This window comes from Dreissena polymorpha, chromosome 2 (genome assembly GCF_020536995.1).
Source record: "Dreissena polymorpha isolate Duluth1 chromosome 2, UMN_Dpol_1.0, whole genome shotgun sequence".
Taxonomy (NCBI): Eukaryota; Metazoa; Mollusca; class Bivalvia; order Myida; family Dreissenidae; genus Dreissena; species Dreissena polymorpha.
Window position 1 is genome coordinate 29,580,451 of NC_068356.1, and position 14,606 is coordinate 29,595,056.

Consider the following 14,606-nt stretch of genomic DNA (forward strand, 5'->3'; position numbering starts at 1 on the left):
AACGACCTCATACTTTGTTAACATTGTAAGTAAGTACGATACGTATAAAACATCCTTACCTGACAGTCTACAGTTAAAAAGCACAGGATGCAATAAGTTAAGTTAGTGGTATGTCGAAGTAAGGAGGATACTGATCAAATAAATTGGTATACACATTTTAACCTTAAACTGTCGAAATTAGGGTACTTTGCTCTACATACAAGTTTCATTCCTAGGTCATGCGACCTAAACTTGGGGCTAGAAGTGCTGGGCATTATCCAGCCGGAGCGTTTGTCTGGTTGGAAGCTCTGGTGCACGAGTTGGGCATACAGACACCTGGTCATGCAAGTCTGCAAATACAACAAAACCAATTTCATTTTCAATATATTCTAGAGTTTGCTTTGTATGTATTCGTTTAGGAATATCAACATTAGCATTATGTTTTTAATTGCAAGTAAGCAACAATAATATTTCTACAGATTTACCGAATATACATATAACAATACCATGTAGATCTGCAACATGACAGATTAAATATAACAAGAGCATGTCAAAGAGTCACGCAAAAATTAGTCTCCTACTGGGTTCATATGTTGAACAATTTTTTTGCCTTCTTTATTAAGTACAAGTAGAGCATTGAGCAAAAATGCGAAAATTGTCTACCATGTCCTAAAAAATTCCAAACACAAAGGAAAGTTGCTGCCTCCCTGCGATCAGCTGTGTTCCATTGACAAGTCTTGCTTAATCAAAAAGGCTGAAGGATCTTTTTATCCTACTTAGATCGACGATCACTCTAATAAGTGTCAGTCCAAAAACTATAGAATTTATTCTGAACGTGTCCTTCAGAGTGAAACTCAAACTTGTGCTGCTGCAGTTAATGCAGCCAATCTGTGTAAAAACCAAGCTTATCAAAGTTACATTGTATTGATTGTGTTCGTTTTTTAATAGATTTTGTTTTTATACCAACTTTAGTGCAAACTGGTTATTTTGAAAGCCTGTAAACGATTATTTTAATGGGTATGTGCACTGAAGTACCGAAAAATTAAAGATTCCCAAAATTACCCATTTCACGACATGAATTTCCAAATTTAAGGATTACAATACTTTAATTTTGCCAATTTGAGGATTTTGCGCTACTTTTTCTTAATCTGACTGGTAGCAGTACTTTTCCCAATGGGACAAAAAATTGTTTTTGAAGTGAATACAGGATCTCCATAGCAACACCAATGTTGTCTGGAAAAAAAAGAAAGAATCAGTATGCTCCCATATGACCCTCTTTGTAGAATTTCATCCACTTAACTAATGTTTTTTTTGGGGTTAGATTTTAGTTTTCAATTATTTCTGTGCCCATAAAACCATAGTTTTTGTATAAACCCCCCTCCCCCCTGATATAATGGGGATAATGGCCCTCTATCCACACACCAAGTTTGATCAACCTAGCTTTAGTACTTTTTAGTTATTGCATGATCCAGATTTAAATTTTTTATTATTTCTATACCATAGCATTAAGCAACTACAATTAGGGTCACACAAAAAAATCTTAACTGACATGCATATTCCCCATATGGCCCAGGTTCATAAACCTTACTTAAGTGCGTTTGAAGGTAGGACAGGATCCAGATTTTAGTTTCCAATAATTTCTCTAACAATTACAACCAGACGTTTAATCTGATGGACTTACAAAGTTCATATTCTCCATATTGTCCTCTATCCACATACCAAGTTTCAACAACGTAGCTTAAGTTCTTTTTGAGTTGTCCCAGGATCCTGATTAATTTTACTTATTTAATCATAGCAACCACAATTTTTGTCTGAAACAAGAGATGTGTTTGTCAGAAACACAATGCCCTTTACTGCGTCGCTTTGAATTAAAAAAAATAATTGTGGATTATATCCCTTTAAAAAAATATTACTTCCCTTGTGAAAATGATCTGTATGTGCCAAATGATATAAAATAGAAATTATCTCCCTTTAAAGCTTGTTACTTCCCTTGGAGTTTGTTTTCTGACCTTTGACCTTAAAGGATGAACTTAACCTTGACCTTTCACCACTCAAAATGTGCAGCTCCATGAGATACACATGCATGTCAAATATCAAGTTGCTATCTTCAATTTTGCAAAAGTTATTGTCAATGTTAAAGTTTTCGGACGGATGCACAGACAGACAGACGGACTGACACTGCTATATGCCACCCTACCGGGGGAATAAAAAAACTGAAATACTAAACCGTGCATATTGCCTATGTGGAATTTTATCCTCATACTGACTCTACCAAACTTAGTAGAGGACCACTATACAATGTTAGCTACCAATATACCTCTGGTATGATCTTTGCTATAAATCATATTACTATAGGGGTGTGGCAAGTTTTGACCCCAGAGGCACAAGCAAAGCTCTTGGACTTCTTGTTTCAGAGATTTTTATATATTAATTTTGCTTTATGTTCAAATTGTATATTTGATCCTTGGTTGCCATCAGTTTTCAGTCAAGGGGAAAGGTTTGACTGACTCTAGATGACGCTACAACACAAATATGAGAGCCACCAGTGGGCTTTGTGGTAAGAAAATTAAAAAATGTTTTTTCCTATACAAGTCAATGTTACAGTGGTGACCTTCAGGGCCAGGCCACTTTTGATCCCAAGGGCATTATTTGAAAAAACTTTGAAGAGCACCTGTAAATGATGCTAAATATAAAATATGAAAGCATTAAGCTTTTCTGTTTAAGGCAAAAAGATTTTTAAAGGTATTCCTATATGTAAACAAGATGTGTTTGAGAAACACTATGCCCCCCAGCATGTGAAATGAGCGATTTTGACCAATATATTTGACCTTTGATTTTTAAGGATGACCTTGATCTTGAAGGATCACCTTGACCTTTCACCACTCAAAATGTGCAGCTTCATGAGATATACATACATGCCAAATATGAAGTTGCTATGTTCAATATTGCAAAAGTTAAGGCAAATGTTTGACATGCTATGTACAATAGTTAAAAAGGTATAAGCATTTTTAAGTATATGACCTTGAAGGATCACCGTCACCGATTAATACGTTCAGCTGTATGAATAACACATGCATGTAAAATATAAAGTATCTGTATAAAGTGGTACTGACGTTTTGGCATATTTAAAATGAAAATTGACGTTTGTAAATGACCTTTGACCTTTCATGATGACCTTGACCTTAACAGTTTACAAATTAAAATGTGCAGCTCCATATGCATTTGAGAAGTTGTTACGAAGTTATAGTGTATAGTAAATGAGCGATTTTGACCCATATATTTGACATTTGACCTTGAAGGATGACCTTGACCTTTCAACACTCAAAATGTGCAGTTCCATGAGATACACATGCATGCCAAATAGGAAGTTTTCTATGTTCAATATTGCAAAAGATATGGCATATGTTAAAGTTTAGTGATTTTGACACATATCTTTGACCTTTGATCTTCAAGGATGACCTTGAACTTTCACCACTCAAAATGTGCAGCTCCATGAGATACACATGCATGCCAATTATGAAGTTGCTTCAATATTGCAAAAGTTATGGCAAAATGCTAAAGATTGGCGCAAACAAACACACAAACAAACATACCAACAGACAGGGCAAAAACAATATGTCCCCCACTATAGTGGTGGGGGACAAAAAAAAAAGGCTACTGTAAAACCATTAAATTTCGTGTGGTACGAATTTTCGTGGATTTCGTTGGTCCACTGAACCACGAATTCAAGTACCAACGATTATTTATACATTTTTAATCCGAAATCGGTCATTTCCGAATGTCTTTCTGACTTTTTTTGTGTCGTCAGTTATCAGAGATATTTGTTTTTGTAATAGTTACTTCACTTCAGTAGGTCACATTTCACTATACCTATCAGTTTTTCTTTTTTTTATTCATCATCGTTAATGTACGTTTTATTAATCATGGTAAATAAATATAATAAATAGCATGACCAATTGTGAAGAAAAACAATTTTTTTTACGTGACGTCGTAAAATTAACAGTTTGCAGATTTATCATATATGTCAATATGCGCAAATTAAATTTAAAAGAGACATAACGGTTTTCACACATGTATTTTGGGGACCTTATTACTCAAGTGTTTTTACTAGGGGACCGATTGCGCTGAGAAGTGCAAATATTGTCAAAACAACATGGATGGCAATTAGCGAGCTGGGACCCACAAGTGCGCCGCTTTATCGCTCTTATCGACAATTATCGGCAACACTTTCATGCTTCAGTGCACATTAACCTCAAGTCTTGCTGTCAACACAGATAAGCAGATTATGCTTTGTTATTAGTCTGGTTGTTTTAATAAAAGTATAATTATTATGATGGTCAGTCTTCCCAAAAATTTGAAATCCACGAAATTACGTGTCAACAAATTAGTTGTTTTTCATTAAACCACAGAATTCATACCGACGAATTTCTATACGTTTACAGTATTTAAGACATGTAACCACTAAAGCAGGAAAAATTTTGACTCAAAGAGCATAATTTGAACAATCTTTTTTGAGGACAACAATACCATAGTACAAACCAAATATACCACCCTTGCTATTTTACAGACGTCTTTAAGGTTTTCGTTTTCAATACCGCTTTCTGAGCCACAAGCTACTATTAATTATTTCTTGAGAAACCCAAAGCATTTGAAAATTTGTTATAAATGGCCACCCAAGGAAATTCCATCCGATTTTGCCCAGCGGTTAAGGAATAGAAGTCGTTTGAAGAAAAACTTCAATCAAACACACAAGTAAGCAGACATGGATAGACGACAGACTTCACAAACTAAACCCTCACCATGAGCACATCATGTACCATTTGTACCAGTGTACACATACCCTATGAAGAATTCTGGTTCCAGGACGGAAGTAGGTGAACGTTCGACAGCACTGGAACAGAAAACACACATACATAGAAAAAACTAATCTAAACAGCAAGGTATTCCATAACACTGCAAAGGTCAAAAGGTAAAAACCGATTTTCTATTTGAAAAGGACTGAGGATGAAGATTCACTTTAAGTAACAGTTTGCCAGTATTTAAAAAAATGTGCCAGTACATTAAGCCATTCCAGTGATTACATTTCAATAACACATTGTTTGCGATACAAAACCAGTGTATTTATATCTTTATTAACAGCCATTAATTTTATCTTCTATTGCTTTCAATCACATACAAACTATTCACCTTAAGATCAATGGGATCTCTGTAGTAAAAAGCTCTCACGGCCGGGGCAAGTAAGTCTGGTTTCTCGTCAAGGATTGCAGCCATAACAGCAGGAATGTAACAATGGGTATAATGCTTGTGCTCCTTTACAAGGCCTGGAAATCTGGTTGTGAAGTGAGAAATTAACAACTTCAAATAGGAATATCAAAAGAATGTAACAAAATTGTTAACAAGGGCTGTTTGTAAGACATGCATGCCCCCCATATGGGCTGTCAGTTGTAGTGGCAGCCATTGTGTGAAGACGTTTTTTGTCACTATGACCTTGACCTTTGACTTAGTGACCTGAAAATCAATATAGGTCATCTGCCAGTAATGATCAATGTACCTATGAAGTTTCATGATCCTAGGCTTATTATTCTTGAATTATCATCAGGAAACACTTTAACTGTTTTGAGTCACTGTGACCTTGACCTTTGACCTAGTGACCTGAAAATTAATAGGGGTCATCTGCCAGTCATGATCAATGTACCTATAAAGTTTCATGATCCTAGGCGTAAGCATTCTTGAGTTATCATCGGGACACCATTTTACTATTTCAAGTCACTGTGACCTTGACCTTTGACCTAGTGACCTGAAAATCAATAGGGGTCATCTTCCAGTCATGATCAATGTACCTATGAAGTTTCATGATCATAGGCATAAGCATTCTTGAGTTATCATCCGGACAACAATTTTACTGTTTCGAGTCACTGTGACCTTGACCTTTGATCTAGTGACCTGAAAATCAATAGGGGTTATCTGCCAGTCATGATCAATACACCTATGAAGTTTCATGATCCTAGACGTAAGCATTCTTGAGTTATCATCTGGAAACCATTTTACTGTTTCGAGTCACTGTGACCTTGACCTTTGACCTAGTGACCTGAAAATCAAAAGGGGTCATCTGCCAGTCATGATCAATGTACCTATGAAGTTTCATGATCCTAGGCCTAAGCGTTCTTGAGTTATCATCCGGAAACCATCTGGTGGACTGACCGACCGACGGACCGACCGACTGACGGACATGTGCAAAACAATATACCCCTCTTCTTCTAAGGGGGGCATAAAAATATAGATGAAACAATCAAACTTGGATATTAAACAGTAAGTTAGGACATCAGTTCTTTGTTCACCAAGGCATTCCCATAATTAGTTCATAATTTAAAATTTTCACAAACAAAACATTTGACGACTCTGTTACCTCAATAGGGTATCATTTTATGTTGCATTTGTTAACTTAATATTTTTTTGCTTGCTTATGCTTAAAAGCAGCAAATATGATAAATAATATTCAAGGTAGGTCTTGAGAAAATAAATATTTATTTGCTCTGTTCCCAAACTCCAAATTAGGTTCATGTTTAATATTCAAAGCCTGGCTAAATAAACTTATCTTTGTTCAACACCAACCTAGCAGTTTTATGGAGCTTTAAGCTGCAGAAAAAACGTACTTATTGATCCGGTTATTTATGAGAATCTGCACATTGCATGCAGCCCGAGTCTGTTCTGGGTATTTCCGGATACATTCTATGGCGTCCCGTACGCTGGTCACACCATGCGGGAACTTAGCAACATCAGATGGGGATTGTGGGATAGGAATGATATGCAGCTCTCCATTGTAAATGTACACCTGTAAGAATAACAGGCATATGATCAATTAAAAGTTAGCAAACTGAAAATGTAATGAATTACTACTATACAGTATAAATAATTTTTATGCTAATAAGTTTTGTTTGTCTCATTATCAGATGTTGCCCCATCAGAGTGCACGGATGCAGAGCAATATCTAGAGCTACATCGAAACTTACTGTAACTGTTTTAAGCTACTCCCTCTGTTAAGAAGCCATAACTTATTCCCCACTAAGCAATTTCTATGATGATAAAAACTTATTCATTATACAACTGTGCTGGGCTCTACAAATTCTACCAATCTAAGTAGATTTCATTATAGACGGTTCCCACCCTGTTTTCAGCGGTCTCCGGGTTGAGCCACTTGGGCAGGGCATCTGCAGCCTCTATCAACAGGAACTCTTCGTCAGTGTCGTGTACCCTGAGTGCAGATCATAGGGAACTTAACAATAAAACATGGTAAGTATAAAACGCATTTTGATCAACTCAAATTTCAACTGATATCCTTTTTACCAGTAGATAAACTGTTCCAAACAATAAGACCCACACACACCTTTTGATAAGGATAATAAAATATATTAAACAAAAAAAAAATATTAAAAAAATAAATAAATTAATTAAAACAAGAGATGTGTTTGTCAGAAACACTATGCCCCCTACTGCGCCACTTTGATTTATTTGATGTTTTTTTTTATCATTTTGCAGGTACAGATAATTTTTACAAGGGAAGTAATATTTTTTAAAGGGATATAATACAAAATATTACTTCCCTTGTAAAAATGATCTGTACCTGCCAAATGATAAATATAAATAATCTCCCTTTAAAGCTTGCTACTTCCCTTGAATTTGTTTTTTTTACCTTTGACCTTGAAGGATGACCTTGACCTTTCACCAGCTCCATGTGATACACATGCATACCAAATATCAAGCTGCTATCTTCAATATTGCAAAAGTTATGGCCAATGTTAAAGTTTTCAGACGGATGGACAGACAGACAGACAGACAGACAGACGGACTGATGGACAGTTCAACTGCTATATGCCACCCTACCGGGGCATAAATAAAATTAGTCTCAGTCTTTTTAAATTAAGTAGGACAACAGGGATTGGTTGGTTCACTTTAAATGTTCAATCAAAATATGTCTACAATATAAACAAGAATATCAGTGAAACTGATGGATGCTCCCCGAAGATGCACTTTGTCAATCTATGTGTTTATCACCAACTAAAAAAATCTTTTATTAGCCTCGGTGACCTTGACCCCAGTGACCTCAAACCTCATCAAAAGGTAGAAGTCCATGCAAGGTACCTACATGCCAAATATGAAAGAGATCGGTAAAGTATTGAAGGTGCTATGAGAAACTGTAACAATAGTGTGACAAAAAATCTATTATTAGCCTTGGTGACCTTGACCCCGGTGACCTCAAACCCCATCAAAAGGTAGAGGTCCATGCAAGGTACCTACATACCAAATATGAAAGAGATCGGTAAAGTATTGGAGGTGCTATGAGAAACTGTAACAAAAGTGTGACAGAAAAATCTATTATTAGCCTCGGTGACCTTGACCCCAGTGACCTCAAACCTCATCAAAAGGTAGAGGTCCATGCAAGGTACCTAATTGCCAAATATGAAAGAGATCGGTAAAGTATTGAAGGTGCTATGAGAAACTGTAACAAAAGTGTGACGGAAAAAATCTATTATGAGCCTCGGTGACCTTGACCCCAGTGACCTCAAACCTAATCAAAAGGTAGAGGTCCATGCAAGGCACCTACATGCCAAACATGAAACAGATCGGTATAATATTGAAGGTGCTATGAGAAACTGTAACAAAAGTTTGACAAAAAAATCTATTATTAGCCTTGATGACCTTGACCCCAGTGACCTCTAACCTCATCAAAAGGTAGAGGTCTATGCTAGGAACCTACATGCCAAATACTGAAAAACCATTAAATTTCGTGTTGTACGAATTTTCGTGGATTTCGTTGTTCCGCTGAACCACGAATTCAAGTACCAACGATTATTTTTACATTTTTAATCCGAAATCGGTCCTTTCCAAATGTCATTGCCGCCATTCTCTATTGTTTTCGGTTATCTGAGATATTTGATTGAGATATGCTAGGTAATACAATATGTTGTTTTCTTGAGAAGTGTTTGGGTAATAATACTTTTTAAATCAAGCACGGAATTTAAATTGTACATCAACGATTGTTCTCTTTTACGTGACGCCGTCAAATTAACAGTTTGCAGATTTATCACATATGTCAATTAGTGCCAATTAAAGTTAAAAGAGACATAACGGTTTTCACACCTGTATTTTGGGGACCTTATTACTCAATTGTTACTACTAGGGGACCGATTGAGCGGAGAATTGCAAAACAACATTGATGGCAATTAGTGAGCGGGAACCCACAAGATCGCCGCTTATTCGCTCTTATCGACAATTATCGGCAACACTTTCATGCTTCAGTGCACATTAATCACAAGCCTTGCTGTCAACACACATTAGCAGATTATTCTTCGTTATTACTCTGGTTGTTTTAAGAAAAGTTATATCATCAGAGCTCCAGATAAGGTTTTGTAAAATTCTTAAATTACTACCAGTTTTTCAAAAAGAATTCTTAACTCTGAAATTTTATTCTTAACGTTACTACTAAGTTTTGGAAAATAATTCTTATTTTTTCTAAATGACCTAAAAATAAATAATAATGGTTATTTTCATGCAAAAAAAATCAAAATAAACATACTAGGTACTTTATTTATACGAGTTCAACAGTGTCTTTTCAGTATTATACAATTTTTTTTTCAAATACCTTCATATGCCCAAACTGTGCTTAGATTGCATGCTTACATGAATTTTTACATATTTAACAATTAAAACGGGTCTCCCCTTCAATCTTTTCAACGATTAGCCACGGGACTTGTCCCTTCCACTTGTTCAATGTTTTTTTTGTGTTTAAGTTTGGACCCGTCGTGTCGCGTTTTTGTTTAGCTTTTTCGACTGTGTCGACAACTGAACATACAACATCGTATAAGATCATTTCTATTATGTCTTTCTAAACATTTAACTTCGGCTCACTTTGCATACAATATGTTTAAAGCGTGTTTTTGGACGCTTTGCAGTTTTTTAGGACGCTCTCTTGGCGCCGCCATTGTTTCTTGACAGATCGACTGTATATGCCCCCCTTATATTGGAAAAAATGCGCTTTGTTAAACAAACCCGATAACCATTCTATATAAGCACCGCAAAGATTTTTAATACGCGAAAAGAACTCAATACAAATCGATACGAACCGATGTAAAAATAATATTCGTAACTTGATTTTGTAATTCTTAATGGTACGACAAGATTTTAAAAATAAATCCGTAACGGGCTTGAAAATAATTCGTAATTACGAAAATACGACCCTTATCTGGAGCTCTGATCATTGTGACTGTCAATCTTCCCCGAAAATTTGAAATCCACAAAATTATGTGTCGACAAATTAGTTGTTTTTTATTAAACCACGATATTTCATACCGACAAATTTCTATACGTTTACAGTATGAAAGAGATCAGTAAAGTATTGAAGGCGCTATGAGAAACTGTAACAAAAGTGTGACGGAAGTAAGGAAGTATGGAAGTAAGGAAGGACAAACTGGCAACTATATACTCCCCGAAAATTTTTCGGGGAGCATAAAATTAAAATCATATTATGATAAAGAAAATTAATGAATGCACAAAGAGTCAAAGAATTTAAAAATGATGACTTTTGAGCGCAATAGCTTCTGTTACCTAGCCACCAGCCCCGGGAACCTCAGAGTCAGTTGATAAAGCAAGTACACTATGTACCACTCATCCTCTATGTTCTCCCCGAAGTTGGTCTGTCCGATGAAGTGGGCAGGGAGAGCACCTAGAGATGAAATACCAGCAGACGTGATATTGGATAGACATATAAGCCTCGTTCTGGAAAAGCTGGGCTTAATGCATATGCGTAAATTCTGCAAAGGCTAATCAGGGACAACACTTATGGCTCTTGTATTTTTTTTAATTAAAGGAAGACGCTTCTCAGCAAAAAATAGTTTAGGTAGAATGTGTTGTCCCTGATACGCCTGTGCAGACTGGGACATCACTTTATGTACATGGCCTGTGCAGACTGGGACATCACTTTAAGAACATGTATTACACCCAGTTTCCTCAGAGGGAGGTTCAAATATGTTTTACCAGTACTTAAAACTGAATAATCTCATTACCCGTCCAGGACAGAAAATGGCATTGCAATGTAATACAAGATAAGTTCCATTTTATACTAGGATGTTCACTGTTCACTGTATCCTCCTTAAAACATACATTAACTGGGTAAACTGTAAAAGTATTATGGTGAATACCATATCTACCAAAATATATACCTAAACACATGCACAGTATTTTTTATTTCCTTCTTTTGCCTTTTGTATATTTAAAATAACATAAACCGTTTGTTTTAATAAGTGTGATTGAAAGAAGCTCTTAACATGACAGACGGACGGACGGACTGACGAGCAGACTGAATGACGGACGCACAGACAACGGCAGTTCTATATCAATCCGCCTTTTGCGGAGGATAATAAATCCAATTTAACTGCCTTTTTAAATTTATATTTTAAAAAACTTCAGAAAGATAGTGCAGTATAATAAACTAAATAAAACATTTATTGAGTTAATTGCAAAAGTTTGGCATTTTGGGGGGGGGGTCCGAGTTCTTGGGAATTTTTTTTATGTTTTGCCGTTGGAAAGCAGCCTGTAAGAGGCTGTAATTTTGGGCAAACATAATCACTGACTGTATTTCATCAAAACTGCTCATGTGTATCCAATATGAAAATTTGAATCAGTAGGTGGCTTACTTTCTTTAGAAAAAAAAACAAACTAAATCAAACCATAGAGGTTAAAAGCATCAACATCACAGGTAATCTCAGGAAATTGAATTGACATAAAATTTAAAAAAATTAAAATAAAATTAGAAATGTGCAAAACATATCAGGAAGGTTCAACACCATTATGATACTACATTGAACCATATTACTTAAGTCTTCTTTTTTCCCTATTTTTAATACTACTTGTATATTTATTTGTTTACACACGTCATTTAAGAATGTCAAAGTCAATTTCAGCAATACTAAGTGAAATTATGAACGATAGCTGTCTGTATTGATTTTATAATTCATAAATGTTATCTTAATTTATATCCCTTGTTTTACAAAATGATTTGAAGTATGTTTTAGATAAGATTCACAGCTAAGCTAGAGCATGGTACATGTATTACAATTTTCTTTAATACAAAAAAATAAAGAGCTTTGTCGCAAGCAAAATCTCTTGACACACTATAATGACAATACTGTGATTAGGCAAGTAAAGACATAATAGCCCTTCAATCAATCAAAGCTTGACAAGCTGTTAGATATCCAGAACATTGTCTGGAGCTTGTCAACTATCCCCATTATGATCACAGAAATAGTGCCTGCCTTAAAATAGGGCTGCTATACATTATCTAGCATTAACGATTCTTATTGATTGAAGCTTATCAATAATAAATTGTCAAAATAAGCTGTAAGCAAACGAGGTTTTTAAGTTTTACATATTTAAAGTAAGCTATTGAGGATTCAAATCACTGTATAATAACAACATTTTTTTACTGAAATATTTACTGTATTTATATTGCAGAGAAAATGTATACTAAAACATTTTTTAATACTATAAACAAGTTTCCATTAACAATATGCACGGACACAAAATTGTTACCGGTATAAGACCTCCATTGCAATAAGGTTAAGCTTGCTCCAAGAAAATGTGTGTCTGACAAATGACAACCCTACATCTTTTCCCCATGTGGAGATATTGAGACTTAACATTACCAGTTTCTAGGTACAAACAAGAAACCGTCGGAGACGGGTGATGCTCCCCAAAGGTTTTTTTGTCACAATGTTGCACTATATATTCAGATAAAAGGAAAGGTCTTGAGGGGCATAACTTTGGACAAAATAATACAATGGATGGTTTAGCAACTTAAAAATTTCAAAGGGCCATAACTCTCTAAATAAATCATCTAACCAGAACCCACAAATAACATGCGCATCTCCTCAAGGTAGTTAAGCTTCCCATAAAGCTTCATTGAATTCCAGTCAGTAGTTGGGGGGACAAGAATAATTGCACTATATGTACAGTTTATAAAAAATTTCAAAGGGCCATAACTCTGTAAAAATCAACTGACCATAACCGGCTGATAATATGCACATCTCCTGTTGGTAGTGAAGCTTCCCATAAAGTTTCATTGAATTCGGGTCATTAATTGCTGAGAAATAGCCCGGACAAAAATTGTGCACGGACGGACGGACACACGGACAGACGAAGCGGCGACTATATGCTCCCCCCAAAAATTTTGGGGGAGCATAAAAAGGCACATTAAGCTTAATTGAAGCACAGAGTTATGGAACTTCGTACATGCCCACACACAATGACCCCAAACTCATTGTGAAGATTCAATTGAATACCTGTACTAGAAACAGTGATATTGAGCTTTGGCGGATTTACCAAGCACTGTTACTAGTAGGGTTCTTGTTGACAATAATATTGTCTAACAAGCACCACAGCCTAAGAATCAAATCAATGGCGGAACATTTGCCTATCTTACGAATATTTTCCCTAAATATATGAGCGCTACTTTCAAGGGCAAAAAAATAATGTTTAGCATTAACAGTTTATACCCAAATTAACATAACAGCACAGTAGAGATATCCCATTTCTACTAAATATTTCATTACTATTTTAACAATAACTTTCTATTTTGGATGCATCCAAAACTTAAACCAACACCTATATGCATTTTAAACCTTTTCTTGAGAGGCTCTCTATTAGAACCTTTATTGGGAAACACAGTGTGAGTATTCAGAGGAAAAGCTGATGTCATGGGCCTTAAGGAGCTTTTGTGAGAGAGGAGAGAAAGAACAAGCCATGTGTGACAACCAAGATCATGGACCTTTGCGACAAAGAGAGCTGAGGCATGAGAAGTACACCAGCCAAGACTCGGGGACAGAGTACAAGAAAGCAAACAGGGAGGTGAGGAAGATGAAAAAGACCAAGGAATGGACTGCACAATTCAACAACATATATTATTTACAAAAAGATTTCCACAGGCAGCAGTAAGAAGGCCTTCAATACCTTCAAGGCCAGTGTTATGGCAAACACAAATTTTGCAGTCCTGAAAAGGTAGACCAAACACTGCAGCTACTAACTTCTATAACTACCCGTTTGGACAGCAAATCCCAGATAGTAAAGGGGATAAAAAATGTCTGTCCATACTAAAGACAGAGGTTGAGATGGGTGTACACAGTCTGAATGCAGCGAAATCCAAGGGAGTGGAGAACGTCCCTTTTAAACTGATTAAGCATGGAAGATAGGCAACAACTGCATCAACAACTGCACTATGCCAGAAGATGGGGGAGAAGAAGCAGTTGCCTAAGAGAGGCAACAACTGCATCAACAACTGCACTATGCCAGAAGATGGGGGAGAAGAAACAGTTGCCTAAGAGAGGCAACAACTGCATCAACAACTGCACTATGCCAGAAGATGGGGGAGAAGAAGCAGTTGCCTTAGAGAGGCAACAACTGCATCAACAACCGCACTATGCCAGAAGATGGGGGAGAAGAAGCAGTTGCCTAAGAGAGGCAACAACTGCATCAACAACTGCACTATGCCAGAAGATGGGGGAGAAGAAGCAGTTGCCTTAGAGAGGCAACAACTGCGTCAACAACTGCACTATGCCAGAAGATGGGGGAGAAGAAGC

The 14,606-nt window shown here is 36.2% G+C and overlaps 1 protein-coding gene across 1 annotated transcript in view; it reads right to left on the bottom strand.

The window, feature by feature from the left end:
- LOC127866391 (protein ecdysoneless homolog) overlaps nucleotides 1-14,606 on the bottom strand; it is a 32,917-nt gene that overhangs the window by 13,838 nt on the left and 4,473 nt on the right. The window contains exons 2-7 of the mRNA XM_052406884.1: nucleotides 10,582-10,699; nucleotides 7,144-7,231; nucleotides 6,633-6,811; nucleotides 5,167-5,308; nucleotides 4,820-4,870; nucleotides 201-329 (exon numbers count right to left, since the gene is read on the bottom strand). Of these exons, the coding sequence (XP_052262844.1) occupies nucleotides 201-329; nucleotides 4,820-4,870; nucleotides 5,167-5,308; nucleotides 6,633-6,811; nucleotides 7,144-7,231; nucleotides 10,582-10,699 (707 nt within the window). The remainder of the gene's footprint in view (nucleotides 1-200; nucleotides 330-4,819; nucleotides 4,871-5,166; nucleotides 5,309-6,632; nucleotides 6,812-7,143; nucleotides 7,232-10,581; nucleotides 10,700-14,606) is intronic.